Source organism: Apteryx rowi, unplaced genomic scaffold, assembly GCF_003343035.1.
Source record: "Apteryx rowi isolate R43461 unplaced genomic scaffold, aptRow1 scaffold_1, whole genome shotgun sequence".
Classification (NCBI taxonomy): Eukaryota; Metazoa; Chordata; class Aves; order Apterygiformes; family Apterygidae; genus Apteryx; species Apteryx rowi.
Window position 1 is genome coordinate 10,557,624 of NW_020447196.1, and position 20,729 is coordinate 10,578,352.

Below are 20,729 nucleotides of genomic sequence, written 5' to 3' on the forward strand. Positions count from 1 at the left end.
TTCATTCTTCCTGACTCCTTGGGTGTGTGTGACTGTTTGAAATAGGCTTATTTTGAGCAAAAAGGCAACTGAGTTACATTTTTCTTACTCTTCCTTTGAAACAGTGAAAGAGTTAATTTTAATGAGAAAGTGCAAGAATTATAGTGTGTGTGTTAGGGATTAAAGATCGGCTATTATAAATTGTCAATCTATAAGCCACGAGCCACTAGCTAGAAGTGCACTTTGACCTCATCCTTATATATAACAGGAAAGAGCTGTTCTTAGCCCAGGCAGGAGGGGACCACTACGACAGCAGGAACAGCTGGGCAGGGGACACGGAAAAATTTTAATTACATGAGCAATGGATGTAATATTTGGTAGAAATAAAGAAGAACATCCAGAGCCCATAAAAGCTGAGGTGCAAGGTAAGTGAAAGCAAACCTGTTCTAATACATGTTATTACTTTGGTGTTTTCAAATGTGTAAATATTGAAACACACTTTCACTCAAAGCAACACTGAAAAGGGAAGCTGAGAAAGTGAAAAACATAAGTGAATTTTGTTTAAAGGATTGAGCTCTCTGATCTTATTTGTGCCCCTAACTGTGGGACTTTTCTCACTTTATGGGAATTTCTGTGTACTTTTCCAGAAAGTCTGTTTGAAAAGGATTCACTGAAGTTGGTGGCGAGGGACGTGAAATCTAGGGATTTAATCTGGTGACATCTCCTCCCCCAATCTCTGTTCAGAGTTTCGGTTTCTCCTTTCTGTAACCCTTCACTACCCTCTCTCTGTTTGCTCTTTCAGCTGAGCACATTCTTCCTTGCTTCTTGGAGAGGATCGGCAAAACTGGAACTCTTTAGCAATAGTAAATCTAAACAGAAAAGCAGCAGTAACTGATGCCTCAGTGTTCTGTTAAAAAGACAGTTCAGAAGGTAATCCCGTAAAAAATGCAGAGTATCCTCCAGGGAGATAGTTTAAAGTGCCCCTTCTAGGGATGCATTCTTCATTACATTGCTTACTATTTTTATTGCTTTTTTATCCTACAGAAGGGGGAGGCAAAGAGTATTTTTTTAAGACAAGTTGCCAGAAAAACAGTTACAGAAGAGATTTCTTATTGAGAACCCCTATTTAGTTGAGAATAAATACATGCTGCATTCTTTGTGATATATGGACCAAGAAATAGCAGGCATCAATATCAATTTTAAAGTCACTTCCCAAGTAGGAGACTAGAAAGACAACAATTACAACTTGTGTGACTTTGTTGTTGCTGTTCAGTTTAGTGGCTGATTTTGAAAAGATTTTGTTTCAAGTCAGATGAAATGCTTTTTTTTTTTAATTTGGGGTATTTTTATGCCTTTCTAAAATTTTTCACTCCAGGTGAAAACTTACTACTGTAACATTTGGAATTATTTTCAACCAAAACCATTTATCATATCTGATCTGTATAGAAGAATGGTTTATTCCAGTAAAGACTGCATATTTCAGAAATTAAAATAAATTTTACAAAGAACGCTTTCATCCCTAATGACGATTCACCATTTRCCAATTTTGAAAACTAAGGGGAAGCTTGACCTCTTTAAATATTTAGCTAGCTCTGGGCTCCGCCAGTATTTTGTCTGGTTTGTTATTCAATATGTATGCTGTAWATATGACCCCATACTACTGACGTTGGCCATAATTTAACCCTTGCTTTCCTAAACCTTGTACATCCATGTGATTGTATGAGACAACTCCATTGCTATGGCAGCTAATAATCTTCCAAATATTTAGAGATTTTGCTGTGTCACTTTTGTGACCTCACACAGTACAGAAAAGTATCATTATTGCTACTTTATGTAAAAGTCTAAAGCAAAAGATACTAGGTCTAGACTTTTAAAGCTATTTAGGTGCTTTAGGATGCTGATCGGTACCTAGTGTGATTTACACGAGTTCTTAAGTCCTCGATTGCCACTGAGATTAATTTTCATCTGAAACCCTTACTAGATGCCCCTTTGCACCATGCTTTTTATCCTGCTTTTTTTTTTTTATGCCAAAAATTACACTAGATTACACCAGAAGTTTCAGAAGCTGCACCAAGTCTCTTATGCACAGGGGGACTTTCTTCCCTGTTTATCTCTCCCAGTGAATTGTTTTGTTGGCCTGTCCTGGAACTTCTTGAGCATCTTTATTCTGATATAGAGAAATAATCTCCATGCAATTTTTAGCCCCAGGTCCTGCAAGATGTTCTTTGAATTGCAGAAATATCTGGGTTTTTTTGAATGATGTGCCCCTAAGCAGAGGATAGTTTTACTGGGTTCAAATCCTGCCTGTGTACAAGACCTCAAATACAGCAGCAGTATTACGTTTTTGCTGAGTGATAGGAAAGAATGGTTGCAGCAAGACCACGTGCAGTCAGCCCAAACTCAGCAATAGCACAGACATAAAGGTTTGCTGGGACATGACCAGCAGTTCATGTTTGTTGCACGGATTTACGGTCATAAATAGCATTGGTAGGAGCACAAAAGACCACACTCACTACATTGCAGTTACCCATAGTATTGGAGAAACAGCAGAGACTACAGTATTCTATTTCCAAATAACAGAAAACTGTAGAAAGGGAAGTGACAAGAAGTRAAACACTTGTATTTTAAGGCATATAAACAGGCAAAATTTGTTCAGTATGTGATTTTCTCAGCTTTGCAAGCCTAATGACATTTTTTGAATTTTGTTATTGTGTGTGTCAAATGGTAGCTTAATTTATTTTTTGCTGAAATTTGATGAGGAACATTTTGTATTCAAACCTTGACAGGACTTAAATATTTTCAGTATAATATTTCTATCCTTTATTTCTGTTTGAAACACCAGCAATAAGATTAGTGTCACAAAAGCACTGCTGAAATGACACTACATTATGTTGTGTAATTTAATTAATGAAATTGTTACTGGAATTCATTTAGCCTGAAGTTTAAATTGATATATTGAAGGCCAATGCAAGTCATATAACCTATAAAATATGTTTATTTCTGATAAGCCCCAGCTTTTCCTGGTAGGAGTAAAAGGATTTAAATGGATTACTTTAAAATCTGAGTTCAAGAAAGAAAGGTCCAGCTCTATTTACTTCCTGATATTTAGCAAATTACGTTCCAGCAATCTCATATTCTTGGTGCAGAATATTACTAGTGCCTTGTTTTTGAGCTGGTCATATTTTAGTTAGCCAAAACTCCAATATCACTATATGCTCTTAAAATTCTTGACTTACACCCATAATCTGTCTGCCTATATGAAGTCTGTGCCCTTTGGAAAATTGTCCTATAGCACGCTCATCACCTAAATGAATGGATACTGATATGTCCTTTTTGTTTATAGGTGAGTTGCCTACTTGGTTGCAAGGGATACTTCTCCGAAATGGCCCAGGGATGCACACAATAGGGGACACTAAGTATAACCACTGGTTTGATGGCTTGGCTCTGCTGCATAGCTTTACATTTAAAAATGGTAAGTTGTAAGTTGTAAGTCTTGGTGTCTCATGTTGCTAATTCTGATCTGAGTTTTATTATCATTAAAATGTTTTCAGCTCAAAAAATAGGACATGTAGGCTCTATTTGGCTGATTAGTCTGCCACAATTGCCAGTCCAGACAGGCAAGCATTTTCGTATAACTTCTTTCTGAGAGGGAAGGACTGTGCACACCTCAGAAGAGGAATGTCCAAAAGGGGCTGTAAATGAACTTCCGATGTCACCAGATTCTGGAGCTGCTCTAATTTGCCTTAGATGTCCAGTCACTCCAAGTGACCATTAGAGAAGGGCAGCTGCTGGATATCAGGATCTCTCAGACATATCCCTGTCTTCCAGCTACAGCTTTTCTCTCCCATCATGAAAGGAGATGGTATAGAAAGTGCTGCGATGGTTCACTGGGCCAGACCGTGATGTGAGAGTAATCCTTTCTGAAGCAATTACTTGTTTTAAGGCCAGCTTCAGGTCATGCAAGCACGTCACGCAAGCAAGACCACAGCTCACTGCCTATGCTAAATGAGGGTAAGATTTGCTGCTCCAGCAGTGCACTGTGTCTAACAGCCAATTCCTGCCTCTCATCTGCACAGTGGAGCGTGTGAGGGAGTAACTGGCTTTGGGGAAAGTGTCTCTAAACATCCGCTCACACATTGCTCTCACTAGCAAAAGAAGCACCTCTCCAGTGCTGTTATCCAAGATATATTATGTTGTCCTTTTCCCTGGAGTGCCACAGTTCAATACTGTCTGAATTGCAGAACAGCCTTCAACCAGCTCTGAGCAGTCACAGCAGGGCAGCCTTTGCCTTGCACCCAGAGCAGGAGAACCTCCATTGTTTCAAACCACATCAGCCAAAAGTACCCTAATGTACAGAGGTTTTTCTGCTGTGGATGAACAACCTAGTTTCAGGGAAGACTAGCATTCCTCTTCTGGGATTTGGCTGTAGCTATAACAACTGCCAGGAGAGAAACTAGGCCACTGTGTCACTTCACAAATCAAGCCTCACTTACGTATTCATAACACCCTTACAAGCAGTCCTCCTACTTGACATCCTCATGGAGGGAAAACACACATCTCCTCTATCCAAAACAATATCATTTTCTGTAAATTTTTCAGTTAAAACATTTTTTGTCTTTCATCTGTTTTACAGTGTGAGGCAGGATGTTTTACATTGTGATTCTTGTTGCAAAAAGTGTATACCTGTATAGACACTGTGCATACAAGAACTGTGTTTTACTCCTGCCATCCTCCATTACTAGTGTTTATCTATTAGTTTCCATTTCTGTGGTAGGAGGCATTTAATGAAGCTGCAGGAAGTACTTGCCTGTCCAGCTCTATGTCCTTAAAAAAATAACCTATAAAGAAATGACCAGTCATTTTGTTTTCTAAACTGGCAGTATATTTTACTTCCTTAAACCAAACAGAGCTCAGTTAGTTCAAATGTAGAAGTCCATTAAGTGGGTTAACATAGACTAACCTTCAAAAAATTGCTACTCTTAAAAAACAGCAAGACTAAATTTTGCCAATACAGGATATTTACCACTGCCCACACATAGATATATAATTAATCATTTTAGCACAGATTGTTTTGGTTTACTAGAAGAGTTTAAATCCTTGCTTTTCTCTCACCAGTTCCACAGTATTGTCCAAATTTGTTGGGAATCAGGGAAGCTAGACAAACTGAAGTACTGGCTTATCTGTCTCAGCAGCCACAAGCACAGTTCTGGGTCCCAGGGCTGAAGAAGCCTTACAAAACAGGGATTCAGGGACACAGCAGAGTTTGTTTTATTGCAGCCTTTTCTTAGCTGAAGGACATCCAGTGGAGAAATTCCTTCTCTGACTTTGTCTGTGCTAATGTTCTGAAGAACTCAGTGTGAAATGTGACTGAAACCTGTTTGGCCTTTGTCAGGTGAAGTTTACTACAGAAGTAAATATCTGCGAAGTGATTCATACAAATGCAATGTAGAAGCAAACAGAATCGTGGTGTCTGAATTTGGAACTATGGCTTACCCAGATCCATGCAAAAACATATTTGCCAAGTAAGCAATGCTTTTTCCAACAAGATTCTGCTATCTACTTCTCTCTCCAACACAGATGTCTTTCAGTTTATGCTCTGSACTTATTTACAAATATTAAATTTGTATTGTAAACTTTCAATTGCCAAATGGCAATATCATCAATATGAGGCCAGGAGATATCTTATCTCTCTGAATCTCAGACAGCACTATGCATTCTATAGGTTATTCTAAGACAAATATTTTAAATTCATTTTATCAATAATTTTGTCTGTTTTATTCAGTATTGCAAGTAAATTTTGTTGTAATTTTGGAAAAGCAAATATTTTCCTTTTTAAGTGTTTCACAAAATTTTATAAATACAAAACTTTTGAAGGAGARAAGGAGTAAGAAAGGAAGGAAAAGATGAAGAGATAGGGAAGGAATTAGTGCAAAGTTTACTCAGCAAAAGGAAGAAAATCATCCATAACTGAAAAAAAAAATCAAAGAAATTTCTTATTCTTTTCAAGTCCATTTTTACCAAAAAAAGAAAGTGATGAAAAATCTTAGTTGTTTCTGTAGACACGTGCAGTGCTTTGAAGGACTGCACCCATAGGTACCTGAAGTAATCTTATGTTCAAAATCAGAACCACTTGGTGTCATTGCAATAGTTCCTTTCATACCTTTAGAAATGATYGGAGTGTATGTATGAAAAATCATATAAAATCATAATTGTGATAAGGAATAACACTAGGAACAAAAATACACCATAAGGCAGTATATGAATCCATTGTGAAAGCATCTCTGAAAAACCTACCAGCTTTTAGGTAGAAACTGTTAGGCCAGTTCTCAAAATGCTTGCACACATATGAGTGTGTAATTAGCCCATCCTTGTTAAATATCTCACAGCTGACAGCAGGACTGGATGTGGCTGCCCATTTGTGCATGGAAAAGCAGCCACATGCATGACCTCAATCCTAGCGCAGGCTAAGGGCGCTCAAGAAGTCCATCACCTCCATCCCAGCCCTTTCCACGGGGAAGGGTAAGAGGGGCCAGAAGAGGCCTCAGCGGGGGAGTGCCGAACCCAGCTTCCTCACCCTGCCACTGTGCCCAGCCCACRCTGCCCATGGGGACTGCTGCTTTGTGCAGGGTACAAACCAGTAAAACTTCTGCTTCTCCCAAGGACTAATGAACCAATATGAAACTTGCCTTTGTACAGGGCCTTCTGTTACTTGTCTCACACCATTCCTGAGTTCACAGACAACTGCCTGATCAACATTATGAAAGCTGGAGATGATTTTTACGCTACCACTGAGACTAACTTCATTAGGAAAATTAATCCGCAGACTCTGGAGACACTAGAGAAGGTATAAATGACTGTCTGTCATGGTTCCTTATCTGCTAATGAATACAATTTCAGGCTGACTCATAAGGCTTCTTTAACATCGGCAGGACACAAAATCAGAAAGATACTTTTCTTCTTCTACTATTTCGTTACTGACATAGTAAACTTTTTTGAAATCATGGTACAGTGAGATAGTAGAGATACCAGATCTTTTAAGAACTTATGAGTGCACAAGTACTTTACACTGTTCAAAGTATAAATCCCCGGCAGGTGAGGGAAAAGCTGGGCTTTTGGCAATTTCATTTGTACATAATCTCACAAGGCTGCAGGCACAATGCCATATCTCATGCTTATGACAGACATCTGATTATTTTGGACTGTTCCCATTTTTATGCTCCTGTAGTTATCTTTATAACAAACCAATTGATTTACATAATTAACAATAAATTCCATAGGTCAATTATATCACTACTTTTTAAGTACCTTATGCAAGATATTACTTAATTATTAAAAGCAAATCTTGACATATTACAATATGCATTGGAGTTTTTTTTTTTCTGGCAAGAAGTACAATTTGAGTAAAATTTCCAAGCTGTAAAGAGAATAGAAATCTTTTTGTTCTAGAAAATTGCTAGGCTCAGAGCCCTGTTGAATAAATTGCATTCAAGATAAAATGGGCATTTGCAGAGTAACTTCTTTAACCAATCCTTCTGTTGCGTTACAGAGCTGCAAGGGAGAGATGAATGTAATTCAGATTCCGTAACTTGTTCTAGCCTTAAATTAGGAAATCATCTGAGTACCTGCTTAAGTCATTTGACTTAAATGTTTAAACTAAAAGCCTTTTTGAATTTGGGGCACCAACAGAAGGCCAACCAGCACTAAAAAGCTAGTGGACTGCATAGTGTTAGCTGTGGTGTTCCATATTCTTACTTAGATATCTCTAATATCTCCTGTTGTGTCATTTGCCAGGTTGACTATAGCAAATATGTAGCTGTAAATGTGGCAACTTCTCACCCGCACTATGACAGTGATGGAAATGTTCTCAACATGGGTACTTCCATAGTTGATAAAGGGAAGACAAAATACATTCTATTTAAGATTCCTTCGTCTGTGCCAGGTAAGACATGGCTTCTGTCAGTATTTCTTAAAAACCTGTTAGCAATTTCTTTTCTTCTGAGGTTAAGGGGCTGTGATACAATTCTTCTAAAAACCAATTGTGTTTATTTTCTTAGTGTTAACTTAGTGTGAACTTAATGAACTTAACTGCTTAGCTTGTCTGGGCATTTGCTATTAGAAAGGTTCCTATTAAGTACTACATAAGCAGGGTATTTCATTAGGAAGAACATTGCTTTTAGAAGAATTTGTCTCCATTTGTAGCCTTCCACCCGGTATTGTGATGTGTAGATGGAGGATGAACAGAAACAATTTTATCTATCTGGCAGTGTCTTGTAATTTGAGGTTGTAAATTTTATTTTTTCTTTATAAATGAAAGTGCTTTTAAAATGCTGATACTGCAATTATAGGGAAGCATAACACCTAATAATACCTGATTTAGAGTTCATTCCTCACTAACCTGGCCTATGCTAGGCCTTGCTGAAATACTGTCATTTTTTTCACACAGCAAGTCACTTGCTCTTTTCCCCACAACACAGTCCTTTTACTTTCTTTGTTTAACACCAGCTGCTAATATGATGTCTGTCCTCTTGCCTGAATGATCAAGAGGCCTTCCATAGTTGAAAGATACGTTCATCATTAAGCCTTTCTATCTGGGGCTGAAAGAAAGTCAACAGAGATCATATAGGGACATCTCTTAACAATAAGTTCACAGCCATGGGGCTGCCATTTGAACCCCCTTGTAAAGCTGCCAATTTAATTGAACAACCTTCTCCTCTGTGCTGGAACTTCTGAAGACAGTAGCCAATGGAATCAAATACTGAGGCATGGGGTCTCTGTCTAACAGTGTATGGCATTGTGATCTTACCGGGGGGCTTCAYTCAGATACAAACTTCCCTGCTAATTCTGCAGGAGGGAAAGAGCCATGTTCTTAATGGGAAAATGTAAAGACAACTGAGAGGAATGTCCTCCATACGTGGGAGTAACCCCAACACAACCACTTGCTTGGAATTTAGTATAAATACTTTATTTTTATTATTTATTTTCAGAAAAAGAAAAGAAGAAATCTTGCTTTAAACACCTGGAAGTGGTGTGCTCCATTCCTTCTCGCTCTCTTCTCCAGCCAAGTTACTACCACAGCTTCGGAATCACAGAAAATTATATTGTCTTCATAGAGCAGCCGTTCAAACTAGATATTGTCAAAATGGCAACTGCTTATATCCGAGGTGTGAACTGGGCTTCCTGCCTTGCCTATCATAAGGAAGATAAGGTACTTTTTCTAATGCTGAGCAATGGAGTCAGCCAGGCCAATAAACCCTTCCACGCTGTTCTGTCTTTCATCCGGTTCATTAATTTCAGTAATCACTCTTTTTTCTTCAATCCCTGACTTTCATGCAGTACATTTTTTTCAGAAGTCGTATGTTTTTGAATACTATCCCCCATATCCAGAAATTTCACAAATAAATGCCTGATTCTGAAGTGTTTGAGAAAGATGATGTTCTTTGGCATTATCTGGCCAGGACAGAAAATAGTGTGGATGAGATCTGCTCTAGATCCGTGGTATCAGATAGAAGAGCCAGGTTGGTGGAAATCCCTGGAGCCAACAAAAGGATAGTCTTTCATTGTGGAAACTGAAGAAGAAAACTGTTTTCTGAGGGCCTTATTTCCACATGCTATGGCCATCAATACACGGGGCATGTTGGGGCAGAGGGCGCCAGCAGAGAGCATGACAAAGGCTCTGGCCCGAGGCAGAATGATGCAACTTAAAAACAGGCTGTGGATTTTCCAGGTTTTACTGGAAAACTTCAATCCTCAGACTAGCCCAAACACAAGAAGGTGCAGATGTGCTTTAAGCTCATTTTACTCCTGCATTTTTTGGTCTTTAAGTTAGTATCTCTTGTCTCAGCAGCAAATCCTGAATTCTTAACAAGCTTCAGTAGAAACAAACAATGCACTAGATCATAGATGACATTTAGTAGAATAAAAGTTCTACTAAATAACTATTTGCTGATCGTGAATGGTTTTAAACAATAATTTTTTTGCTATCTTTCAGACTTGGTTTCACTTTGTGGACAGGAAGACCAAAAAAGATGTATCCACCAAGTTTTATACTGATGCCATGGTGCTTTTTCACCATGTTAATGCTTATGAAGAAGATGGCCACATTATTTTTGATATTATTGCCTATGCAGACAATAGCCTGTATGATATGTTCTATTTAAAAAACTTAAATAAAGACTTTGAAGAAAACACCAAGCTTACCTCCACGCCAATCTGCAAGCGATTTGTTGTTCCTCTGCAGTATGACAAGGTAGAAAGAAAATGGCTTTTTTATCTGCTCTTTGATCAGTAATTTAAAATACATTAATGTGAGTAATGGGTGAATTATTAGTTGCCAGCCCTTGTGTGCAAATTTCTGATTCTTTGAAATAACATGTTCATGAAGTATGTAGGAGTTTTGTTTGCTTTGTGTGAGAAATGGCAATGAGCAGTTGGACATAGAGTTACGTGGATCTAGATTCTGATATCTTCCATAATGGAGACAGGGCTATTTAGCATACATAATTTTCTTGTCAGTGGGATTATTTGTAAAATGCTATCAAATATGAGCAGATATATCAGCTTGGATGTTGATTGGCAAGGCATGCATGAGGTTTTGAATAATCAGTCTCTTCCATTTTACTGGAAACCTATATAAAATGTACTCACACTCCCAACTGTTGCAATAGTTTTATCAATATTAGAAGATTTCATTTAAGTGTGAGATTTACCAGCAAGAGGAAAGATCTTATCTTTCAATTTAATTTAAAACATTGCTTTACATCATTGTTTGTAGGGAAAATTTTATACTGCCCAGCAACTTCGGCAAGTTTCTGCCTGATGCATTTGGAATGGATGATACTTTTTCTGACTATGTCCTAGAATCTTGCTTTTGTTAATGTCTCAAAAACAATCATGTAGCAATGACAGACAATGTGTTGGATCACACCAAATATCCAGCCTACACTGCAATCTTAAGAGTTCAGCAACAGCGTACTGAGAAAGTACTATTCAAGCTATGAATGTAGCTGTTCTTTAAAATAAATATTGGTGTTTACTCATTTTATAATGTAAAATAGCATCACTTTATTACATACACTGTCTACCTCATATTGTGCTTACTTAGAATATTACTAGAGTGAACTATCAGCAAATTAAAAACAGGAATGCATAACACCTATTTTTGCACTTGATCTATAGCAGGTGCAAACACGTAACTTCTGATGACTTTTAGTGGGAATTTGATATCTGACTCGACTCCTTTAAACCCATCTTCATAAATTAAATTCACAAACTGTGTAATCCATTTATTGTGTTTTTTAGCCATGTCCACATAAGTCTTTCTAAAGGCTCACTGTGATTCAAAATGGTTAAGCTATGCTCTGTTAAAATCATATGAATATAACAAGAGTTCTAATGAAATGGTCACAGTCTAATGTTACAGCATAAATGCCATTAARAAGCAACTTCTTGAAGCTGGATTATTTGTTTAATCCCAAAAATGTATATATTAATATCAAACCTCATGAAAAATCTAAATTAGAAGCATATTCTTGGAAACACATTAGATTTACAGCATATGTCTTTTTCAGGATGCAGAAGTAGGTTCTAATTTAGTCACACTTCCATGTACTGCAACTGCTGTAAAAGAAAAAGATGGCAGCATCTATTGCCAACCTGAAATATTATGTGAAGGTGAGACATTCATTAAACAAATCTCAAATATATCCTCTTACACATAGGTGCACTCTAATACTTTCTAGCTGTTTGCATATGTAAGATCTTTTTAAAACTAAAAGAAATGAAACTTTTAAATAATATGTTTTGTGTAGATATTGACAATGTCTTTCTCCTCTTCCTTACCCGCCTCCATTGAGTCTATCCAGTAATATAAGACCCTGCATCTGCAGAGTAGTTCAGGAATGTTTCACAGGCAGAATGCAGAAATCGAGGTCATAAATTGGGGCACAAATGAATTATTGATACTGATATTGATAATGGTACACCAGTTCTAGAAACATTTATATTTTAAAAGTTTAAAATATCATCGTGTTGAAGACAGAGATCTTAACTGGGCAAATTGTTGAGATCTCTCTGTTCTTACTGATGACCTGCAAAGTCAAAAGGAGGACAAATTGCAAAGGATCTCACAGGTCAGGCAAATACTGATTACCAAAAAACATCTCAGAACTTTGAACATACTAGTAGTCTTGACTGAATGAAGTCCAAGGCATGCATCTCTCAGATATATATCAAAGGTGAAATTGTTGAAATTTCTGAAGTTACATCAGTTTTATATTGGTATAGGATCCCAAGTTTGATCTTATAACTATTAATATGGCTTGCAAATCTACCTATTATAAAGAGTAACTTCAGTTATGTGCTGTATTTTATAAAGATTGCCTTTGAAAGTGGATTTTAAGCTTTTTTTTTGAAGTAGTAATCTCATGTATGTATGAAAAAATGAAATATAATACTCATAATTTCTAGTATAACGAATCCCTAAGAATGAAATATTGTCATTTTTTGAAGTCACAACCCAAGCTTAATTGTGCTGTGTTAATATCCATCTTCAGCTTTTTAGAAATACATACCAAATCTGTGAAACACCTATTTTAAATGCTGTCAAAGTATTTCATAGGACAACATTTCCTGAAGATTGTCATATGTAAATATGCAGTTAATCTTTTTTTTTCYTGTGTTTCTAAGTCTTGAGTTTTATGTTACCCAGGGATAGAGCTGCCTCACATCAACTATGACTATAATGGCAAGAAATACAAATATGTCTTTGCAACAGAAGTCCAGTGGAGTCCAGTTCCTACAAAGGTATAATTAACATTTATAAAGACAGGAACTGTATTTATAGAACACAAACCAAATTTAAGCAGTTATAGTAGACCATGCTTTATCAGTCCGGCCCAAAATATATCCTAATTTGCAGTAATACATGCAAATTAAGATCGTGTGGGTCTGAGGCCAGAACTGAAACTACTAAATCTTGGTTCTCCTCTGAATACAACTGAACTAGAAGCAAAACCCTTTTTTTTAAACAACAAGTTAAAGCTTCTAAAGGACAACAGTGCAGTTAAATACTGTCTTCACCAACTTAGCACTTGAAAGCAGGGGGATGAAAAGTTGGACGTACATGTTAGTATGACTAAAAACAGCCTCACTGGGCCAAACTAAACAGCCTCACTGGGTCAAACTATCAACCAGTATAAAACAATTTTTCTTCATTTTATTAGCTTAAAACCTGGAACATTATAATCAGCTGTTAAAAACATGTAGTTCCATAAGCAGCAGAACAAATGAAGACTGCTTTCTTATGGAAGTGTCTTGAAATTGGATTCTCTGGCATTCAATAGTGACTGAGTTTCTGTCAAAGCTTTTCCCATTGCTGGGTCATTCACATGAAGAGAAGCATGAATTGTCTAAATTCTACTAAGGGTACGCTCATGTTGCACCATTTCCTTCAAGAAGTACTAATAAACTCAGGCTTCTTTACCCACCTTCATRTTTCCACAAAAGCTGTTGGAACACAATGGTTTCCGAGACCTCCACTTCTCAGCTAAACAGGGCTGAGCTTCTGTTAATGTGCCAAAAGCCACCGAGGAAAGAACAGGGGAAAGGAACAGGAGTACTAGACAGACATATATCTGTATTAAATAAGTTTTTTTTTCCTTTAGGAAACCTAACTGAGAAAGAACTATCTCATTTTTCAGAAAGTGTTATCTTTTGCTAGAGAACTAGTTGTGGATTAGAGGACAGCAAATGCATCACTTTTGTATGCRTGATGCCAACTTTTCAGGAGACAGCCTAGAGTACAAATAGATTAAGATGCAAAGTATTATTAATTGAAGGTAAGAGAGTTGTAGAGACAAACTCACTCTTTATAATTATTGTTCCATTAGAAGTGACTATAAGGCAGAGCAAACTGAGTTCACTGTTGGTTCTCGTATATAATTATCACAACTGATTATGAAATAAAGCTGGATTTCTGCATGATGCAAGAAAACTTATTGCAGCATATCTGACAATAGCTCAAGCAAATCTGCAAGCTTGTGATTTCCAGTACAGATAATCCCTGCTTGACTTAAATATAATCAAAATGGGTATTAGAAGATTTTTTTTTCACATCAGTTGATCTTTGCGAATGCAAGCACAGCAACAAACATGTATGATGGTAAAGGCTATCAGGGAAATGGTTGTCATCTTGGTTAGAGGAGAAAATTCAAATTCTTCCATGGGTTGAAATTAATTTGAATRCTTCCATTTTGGTGTGAAAGTTTTCTTCTGATTAAAGAAGTTCAAAGGAGAAAAGAATAGGACTGCATTGGGATGGGCAGAGAGAAGGCTGTAACAGAACTGAACTGAAAATGCCATGCCTCCCCAGTGGCAATTTGTTTGGTCAGGCAGTTGGCCCATTAATGAGATCAAAATCTGTACTCAGTTCCTTCCATTAAATACCAGTATCTGTGTGGAATTCTTGCCCCATTGGTTTAGTCTTTACACATCACCGTTAAGACCTTTGCTCTGGTGTGTATCCCCTACTTAACAATACAAGGCCTTGATAGACRCTGAGATAACATCAAAAGGAAAATAATTCACAGGATTAGAAAYTGGAAGTTTCAAATCCTGTTCCCTGCTTTACTACAGAATTGCAGAGATTTGGGACAAGTCACTTAAACGTTCTGTGCCTTGTACTCTTCCTCTGTATAGTGAGGGTATTCGTTACCCATGATGCAGGATTCTCTCATGATCTATTACTATTTCTAAAATACTTAAAGTCCATAAATGAAAGGTCCAATTATAATATAATAAAATGGTATCAGTGCCTCTTTTAAGACGTCTATAGTAGAACAGTCTCTACAAAATAAAAATAAGATTTTGTGATTATGCAGCAACTAAATGTGATTCCAAAGTTTAACATTTTCCAGATGTTTCCTCCGTGTGATGTCACATGCCTTGTTGCTCCTTAACTCCTAGCATGGATCCCCCATGCTAGCACTCTGTTCCTGTTGTACCTTGGGAATAAAGCACTAACTGGTTTACTGACTTTTTTTTTTTTTGGTCATAATAATTTAGACTGTAAAATTTAATGTCCAGACAAAGGAAATGCTCCAATGGGGAGAAGACCATTGCTGGCCATCTGAGCCCATTTTTGTTCCCAGCCCTGATGCAAGAGAAGAGGATGATGGTAAAAAAAAAAGACAACATTCCATCCCATTCCATTTAATTTTTACATTAAATCTTAAAAGCTTTGTTGTTGTCAGTTATAACAAGAAAGTTGGTTCAGTGATTGATGTTTCTACAGTGAGCTTAAAACTAGCACGAACCATTTTACTCCTGCAGACGAAAACCAACGCAACAGTAGACCAAAATCAGCTTGAGTAAACTCCCAAGCTAGCCATAAACAATAAAAACAGCCCTGCTCAGGACTCTCCAGATAGCCACTTGGGGCTGGTGTTTATCTAGGGGTTAGAGCAGCTGGAGCTTTAGGAAGGCAGTGTTGTTACGGATCAGAACGTGAAGCAGCCCCGCAAGCATCCCTGTCGTCTCCGTCCCGCTGTTCTAGGGTGACTCCCTGCAATGGTGAATGACAGGCAKCTGAAGGGATGTGCCCCAAGCTTCCCTACGCAGTTGCCCAACAAGATTGCTAGGGACACCRTTCAGGGTTTGTTTGCTTCTCTCCTTCCTGATAAACTGCAGACAGACCAGAAAAGGGCACAGAAAAGAACCACTGATTAGTTCTTTAGCACTCTGTTAGACTTCATCTAGTAGGCACTTTGAGTTTGTATCCTAAAACTCTTAGGAAACAAGATTTGTTTGCAGATATTGTTCTCTTTTCTGTTTGATTTAACTAGTATGTCCTTCTAATTCTTCTTTTATATGTCACAGGTATTATTTTGACCTGTATTGTGACGTCTGATCCAAACAAAGCACCCTTCCTACTTGTCTTGGATGCGAAAACGTTCAAAGAATTGGGCCGAGCCACAGTAAATATAGACTTGCATCTGGACCTGCATGGAAGGTTTATACCTGAGAAAGATGTGAAGACTGAGACTGAGTAAAATGCTATTTATTTATCCTATCACATAGACTGAGACAACTTTTTTACTGAATATGGAATAATATCCCTTTCACCATTCAGGACAACCTTATCTTCTGACAAGAAATTACCATATATAATCTCTTAAATAACTATATATAATATTTTATAAGAGATGGCAATAACTTTTATTACAAATAATAATATGCACAAYTGGTACATAACTATTCCAAAAGAAGAATCATCAGTATTTAAAAAAGTACTAATGTTGTATACAATTTGTGGAGCAGGGAATAGGAGAGAAAGGTAAAATGAAAATTTTTATTTGAGTAGAATATACTTTTTTGGAGCAAATGGAGTACTGTATTTATAATATGATATATGGCATGAGTCATGTTGTCTGCAGCTCATGTAATTTTTTTGGATTGTTTCAAGACTGCAGATCCTGGTGAAAGTTCTCCCCTGCCAGAAAACCTCAAAGTAAACTATCTGCTATGATACTAATAATTCACGGCAATGCATTTTGTTGGTGCTTGATTTCTTAAACTCTGCCATAACCAAAGTTGAGTATTATACTGAGGTGTTACATCAATTTATAGCCTAAAAAATCTGCTTTGCTAATAGTTTTATGGTATAATTTTTCATTTTTATGAAGACAAAAATAAATAACTTGAAATAGAATATATGGTTTTATGTAGCATTCAATTGCACTTTAGCATTATTCAATTCTAATGTTATAAACAGTTTGTATTTAAATCAGTTTTACTTGGGGAGAATATCTGATATGACATTTAAAGTAATTAGATGATTACACTATTTAAAAGATAAATAGAAAGGTAATATTTCTTAATATTGTTAATAGTCTTTTTGTCTCTTTGTTAATAACAATATGCATATGAATGAGAAGAGTGTATTTCTAGCATAACCCAGATACACATGTTCAACAAATTGCTTAGGTAAAAGAGTGAAAGACTTAATTTAGACCTCATCTGAACCACTCAGTAGCTAAAACTACAGTCTGTTGTTCTGTCTAGGCATTTTCCTTATTATCTGCTCAGGAGCATCCAAGTTGTGATGCAGGTTTATCACTGCCTGTAACAGATGCTTCCTAATAAAAGTATACAACTTTCTCACTCATACTCACAGTTAAAAAGCATGTTTCAACCCAGAGTTCTAACACCAGGTACACTATGTCTGGTTTTTGGTATAGGAATGGCCCCTGAGTGTACTTCTGTTTTGGGATTTGGGGCATGGATTTTGCTTTAAATGACAGTTTTTGTTCTTTAAGTTGTATTTTCCTATTTTAGATACTTTTACTGTTGAAGAAAACTAGCTATACATCTGTCCATGTTGAGAGTTCATATGGTCTGTATGTATCATCACATGATTTGGGTATCTTTAACTCTTCAATATATCCATCATCACAGCATCTCTGCTACTCACTTTTTTTTACAGGTAGGAAACAGAATGAAATCATTGTCATTTCCTATCTACCCATCAGATGAGAATCTGGCCTTTGGTGACTTGTTCATGATTGCGTAAAATGTTTATGGCAGAGCAGAAATTGAATCAACATCTCCCACAGTTCTTGCTTGCACTGTAACAACTGTACCTCCCTTTCTCTGCTTAAGTCTTTACAGTTTGTAAGTATAAAGAATATGAAGAGTTTGTCTCCAGAATTTCATCTGTAGAATTCATTGTTTTATGTTTCTGGATGATCATGAGTTTGGATACAGAAGATACTTGGCTTCTGAGGAGCTAATTCACATTGGGCAGAAATTACATAATATGGGAACATCCATCATAAAAATAAATCAGATATGTTATCTAACATCTAAGAAAGGAAGTATGTTATATTCATTTAGAAAGAATGCAGAAAATAATAAATTATAAGAGCTTGTTTGAGGTATGATTTTTTAAAGTTTACTTAAAAAACAAACTAAGTGCACCATATTCACTTGGTCAAAGTTACACAGGATGTGATTAGTACGATGTTTGTCGTCAGCCTGAAAAAAAAACACAGTGATGTAAATCTAGATTTGCCAATCTGAGTATTCAATCCAGGTCCTACTGCACCAGAAACAATGTGGTTCAGACCATAAGTATGGTTAATCACAAATCTGTTTGAGAATGTTTTTAGCAGTTGCAATAGCAGCCTGATGAAGCATTTAAGGTGAAGATGCTAACACACAGTATCATTTCTAGGCTGACAATACCCGTGAGGAATGCCTGTAAGTTTTGCCAAGTGGCTGCAAGGCTTGTGTTTTTTTCTGCTGTAGCAACATGACAGATGGTAGCAAGTCTGTCATTTGTTGTGCTTCCCTGACATCCTTCACCATGAATGAATGTTGAGGGACAGAAGGGTTTGAGTTGTCTTTTGCATCAATTAAAGTCATAAATTAGCACCGTGAAACCAGTGGAGTTACTGTAATGGCACAGAAAAGAATCTAGACGCACTGACTGCAAATAGAAATAGTATGGCTAAGTAGCTTCAATAAATGTAAAAAAACAGGAAATTGTTGAGCAACAGAATCAGGCCATAGGTGTGCATACATATAATTACTTCAAAGATGTTACAAATGGCCCTCTAGTTGGTACCAGTGTTTTTTTTTTATCAACAGGTTCCATTAAATGGAGCAAATAACAAAACATAATAATTATTGTTCTGTCCAAGTGGATATTATCTGTCTCATTGCCTTGTCTCATTGCCCCACATACACAGCAGAAGCAGAATCAATTAATTTGACCTATTTACTAAATATATATACATATAGAATAATAACCAAAACAAAAAAAAGAGAGAGAGAAATACAGCTGTGCTTTCCTACATAATAATCCATGCAGGAAGCACGGAAACAAGCCAGTGTTTTTCTTTTTAAATAACCAGGCTGCTCAATGACAGCTTTCACAAGAGCTTAAACCACTACTCCCTTGAGTATGCAATTACCAAAGTATTAATAACAACAGGCAGAATACATCTTTTGCCAGCAGTGCAAGATGCAGAGCGCTCTCCCCTTGCGTGATGCTCAGTGAGAGCTCTGGATCCCTTCTGCCCTTCCTCGTTCTGCCGTGCCTACGCAGAAGGAGGGCATTCGCCGTGCTGCATAATTACACCCCAGCCAGAAGTGGCCTTCTAATAYTTTTAAATGGGTATGTTGTGTTACGCCAGTCACGTGCTGCTGGTGTTTCRCAGGAGTTAGCCTGGTTTTATGCCCTGCATTGTACCAGGATGTGAAACGCATTCACTGTTTCTCCTAAAATACTTGTTCAAAGCRGCACAACAAACCTGGAGCACGATGCTCCTCCCGGTGCCCCTCTCCCCCTCCAGTCCGCAAAGTACCTAAGCAAGGGTGAACTCCAGACACTGCCTTAAGCGGCTATTCGCCTTCTGCTAAAGCAAGCACTTGCGGCAGAGTTTTCCCTTACCGAGGCCRCCGTGTGCGGGCGCCCCAGGGAAATCTCCGTCTGGAGAGCAGCATAGCACGATGTCCGGTTCGGCAGCGACCATGTTGCCTTCCGAAAGCCATCTGTTTCTCTTTCCCATGCCGACATTCCCCAATACCTTTATTCTAATTTTTCCAGTGGTAAAACTATTTGGAGACACTACCAAACTGCATTAGGATGAACCACAGAATACAGTTTTTAAGTTTTCCCCATTTCGAATAGATGTATTTTTTAATGTCACGCCTGACGTCACTGATTTAAGGAAGTGCCAGTAATAAAAGCACGCTATCTACCGCAGATATATCACATCAGGCCCTCAGGAAATGCTGTTCTCCCAGTGGAAAGCAAAACAGTGATCTCCCGTTGCAGCAGGGTATTTCACAAACTGAGAAATCGAAGCCAGACCACTCGTAGCTCGGTGCGGGCCCGTGGCGCGCTCCTCCCTGCCGCCTCCTGCCTGAAACCACGGTGAAGTAGGCGACAGTTGTTAAAACACTTTCAGTTGGTGCAAATTCACAGTTTCACTACTTAAATATTGGATGCTATTAAAGAAGAAACAGATGGCATCAAGTCATCCCCTAATGCGCAACTGAAGTATGTTAAATATATGGCCTAAAACCTTGCGAACAGTCCTTCTAAGGACATTCTTTTTTGCCTGAAAAGGGCGTATTACCAGCGGGCAGGGACAGCTAGCACTGTGCAAACGCATCTCACTTTATGTAGTTCCCATTCGCTTTTAAATTTTTAATGCGAATGTCTATCATCTTCACGGCCAGAAGAAAAAAAATGGTTTAAGTGGTCACACTGGGGCAGGGGGGGAAAGAAAAGCAGCTTTTTCGATAGGCAGCACTGAACGGAAGGGGGCCCCGAAGGACCCCCGAAGCGGCCCAGCGCCCCCAGCACCGCGCCCTCGCGGACACGGACCCGGACACGGACCCGGACACCGACACGCGCGCGCCCCGCCCCGCCCCCTTCTGCCCCCTCCCCCTCTGCCCCCTCCCCCGGGGCGGGGCGGCGCGGCCCCGCCCGGCGCGGGGAGATGACGTCAGCGGCGGGCGGCGGGCGGGCGGCCATGGTGCGCGGGCGCTGAGCGGCGCGGAGCGGAGCGGAGCGGGGCGGCAGCATGTCGGGGCAGAGCGCCGTGTCGGACCCCCAGCACCCGGCGCGGCTGCTGCGGGCGCTCAGCTCCTTCCGCGAGGAGAGCCGCTTCTGCGACGCGCACCTGGTGCTGGAGGGCGAGGAGATCCCGGTGCAGAAGAACATCCTGGCGGCCGCCAGCCCC

The 20,729-nt window shown here is 38.5% G+C and overlaps 2 protein-coding genes across 2 annotated transcripts in view; both read left to right on the forward strand.

Moving 5' to 3' along the window:
* The first annotated feature begins 229 nt into the window (after positions 1-229).
* BCO1 (beta-carotene oxygenase 1) lies at positions 230-17,559 on the forward strand. Its single transcript, XM_026059529.1, has 12 exons — positions 230-404; positions 3,323-3,451; positions 5,372-5,501; positions 6,676-6,823; positions 7,771-7,918; positions 8,964-9,184; positions 9,968-10,225; positions 11,547-11,649; positions 12,686-12,780; positions 15,040-15,151; positions 15,853-16,021; positions 17,459-17,559. The coding sequence occupies exons 1-12, from the start codon at positions 341-343 to the stop codon at positions 17,460-17,462; spliced, it is 1,581 nt and encodes a 526-aa protein (XP_025915314.1). The 5' UTR covers positions 230-340; the 3' UTR covers positions 17,463-17,559.
* A 2,959-nt stretch (positions 17,560-20,518) lies between these two features.
* Positions 20,519-20,729, forward strand: part of GAN (gigaxonin) — a 35,802-nt gene continuing 35,591 nt past the window's right edge. Inside the window, exon 1 of the mRNA XM_026058580.1 lies at positions 20,519-20,729. This exon is cut by the window's right edge and continues 4 nt beyond it. Within this exon, the coding sequence (XP_025914365.1) occupies positions 20,571-20,729 (159 nt within the window). The 5' untranslated portion in view covers positions 20,519-20,570.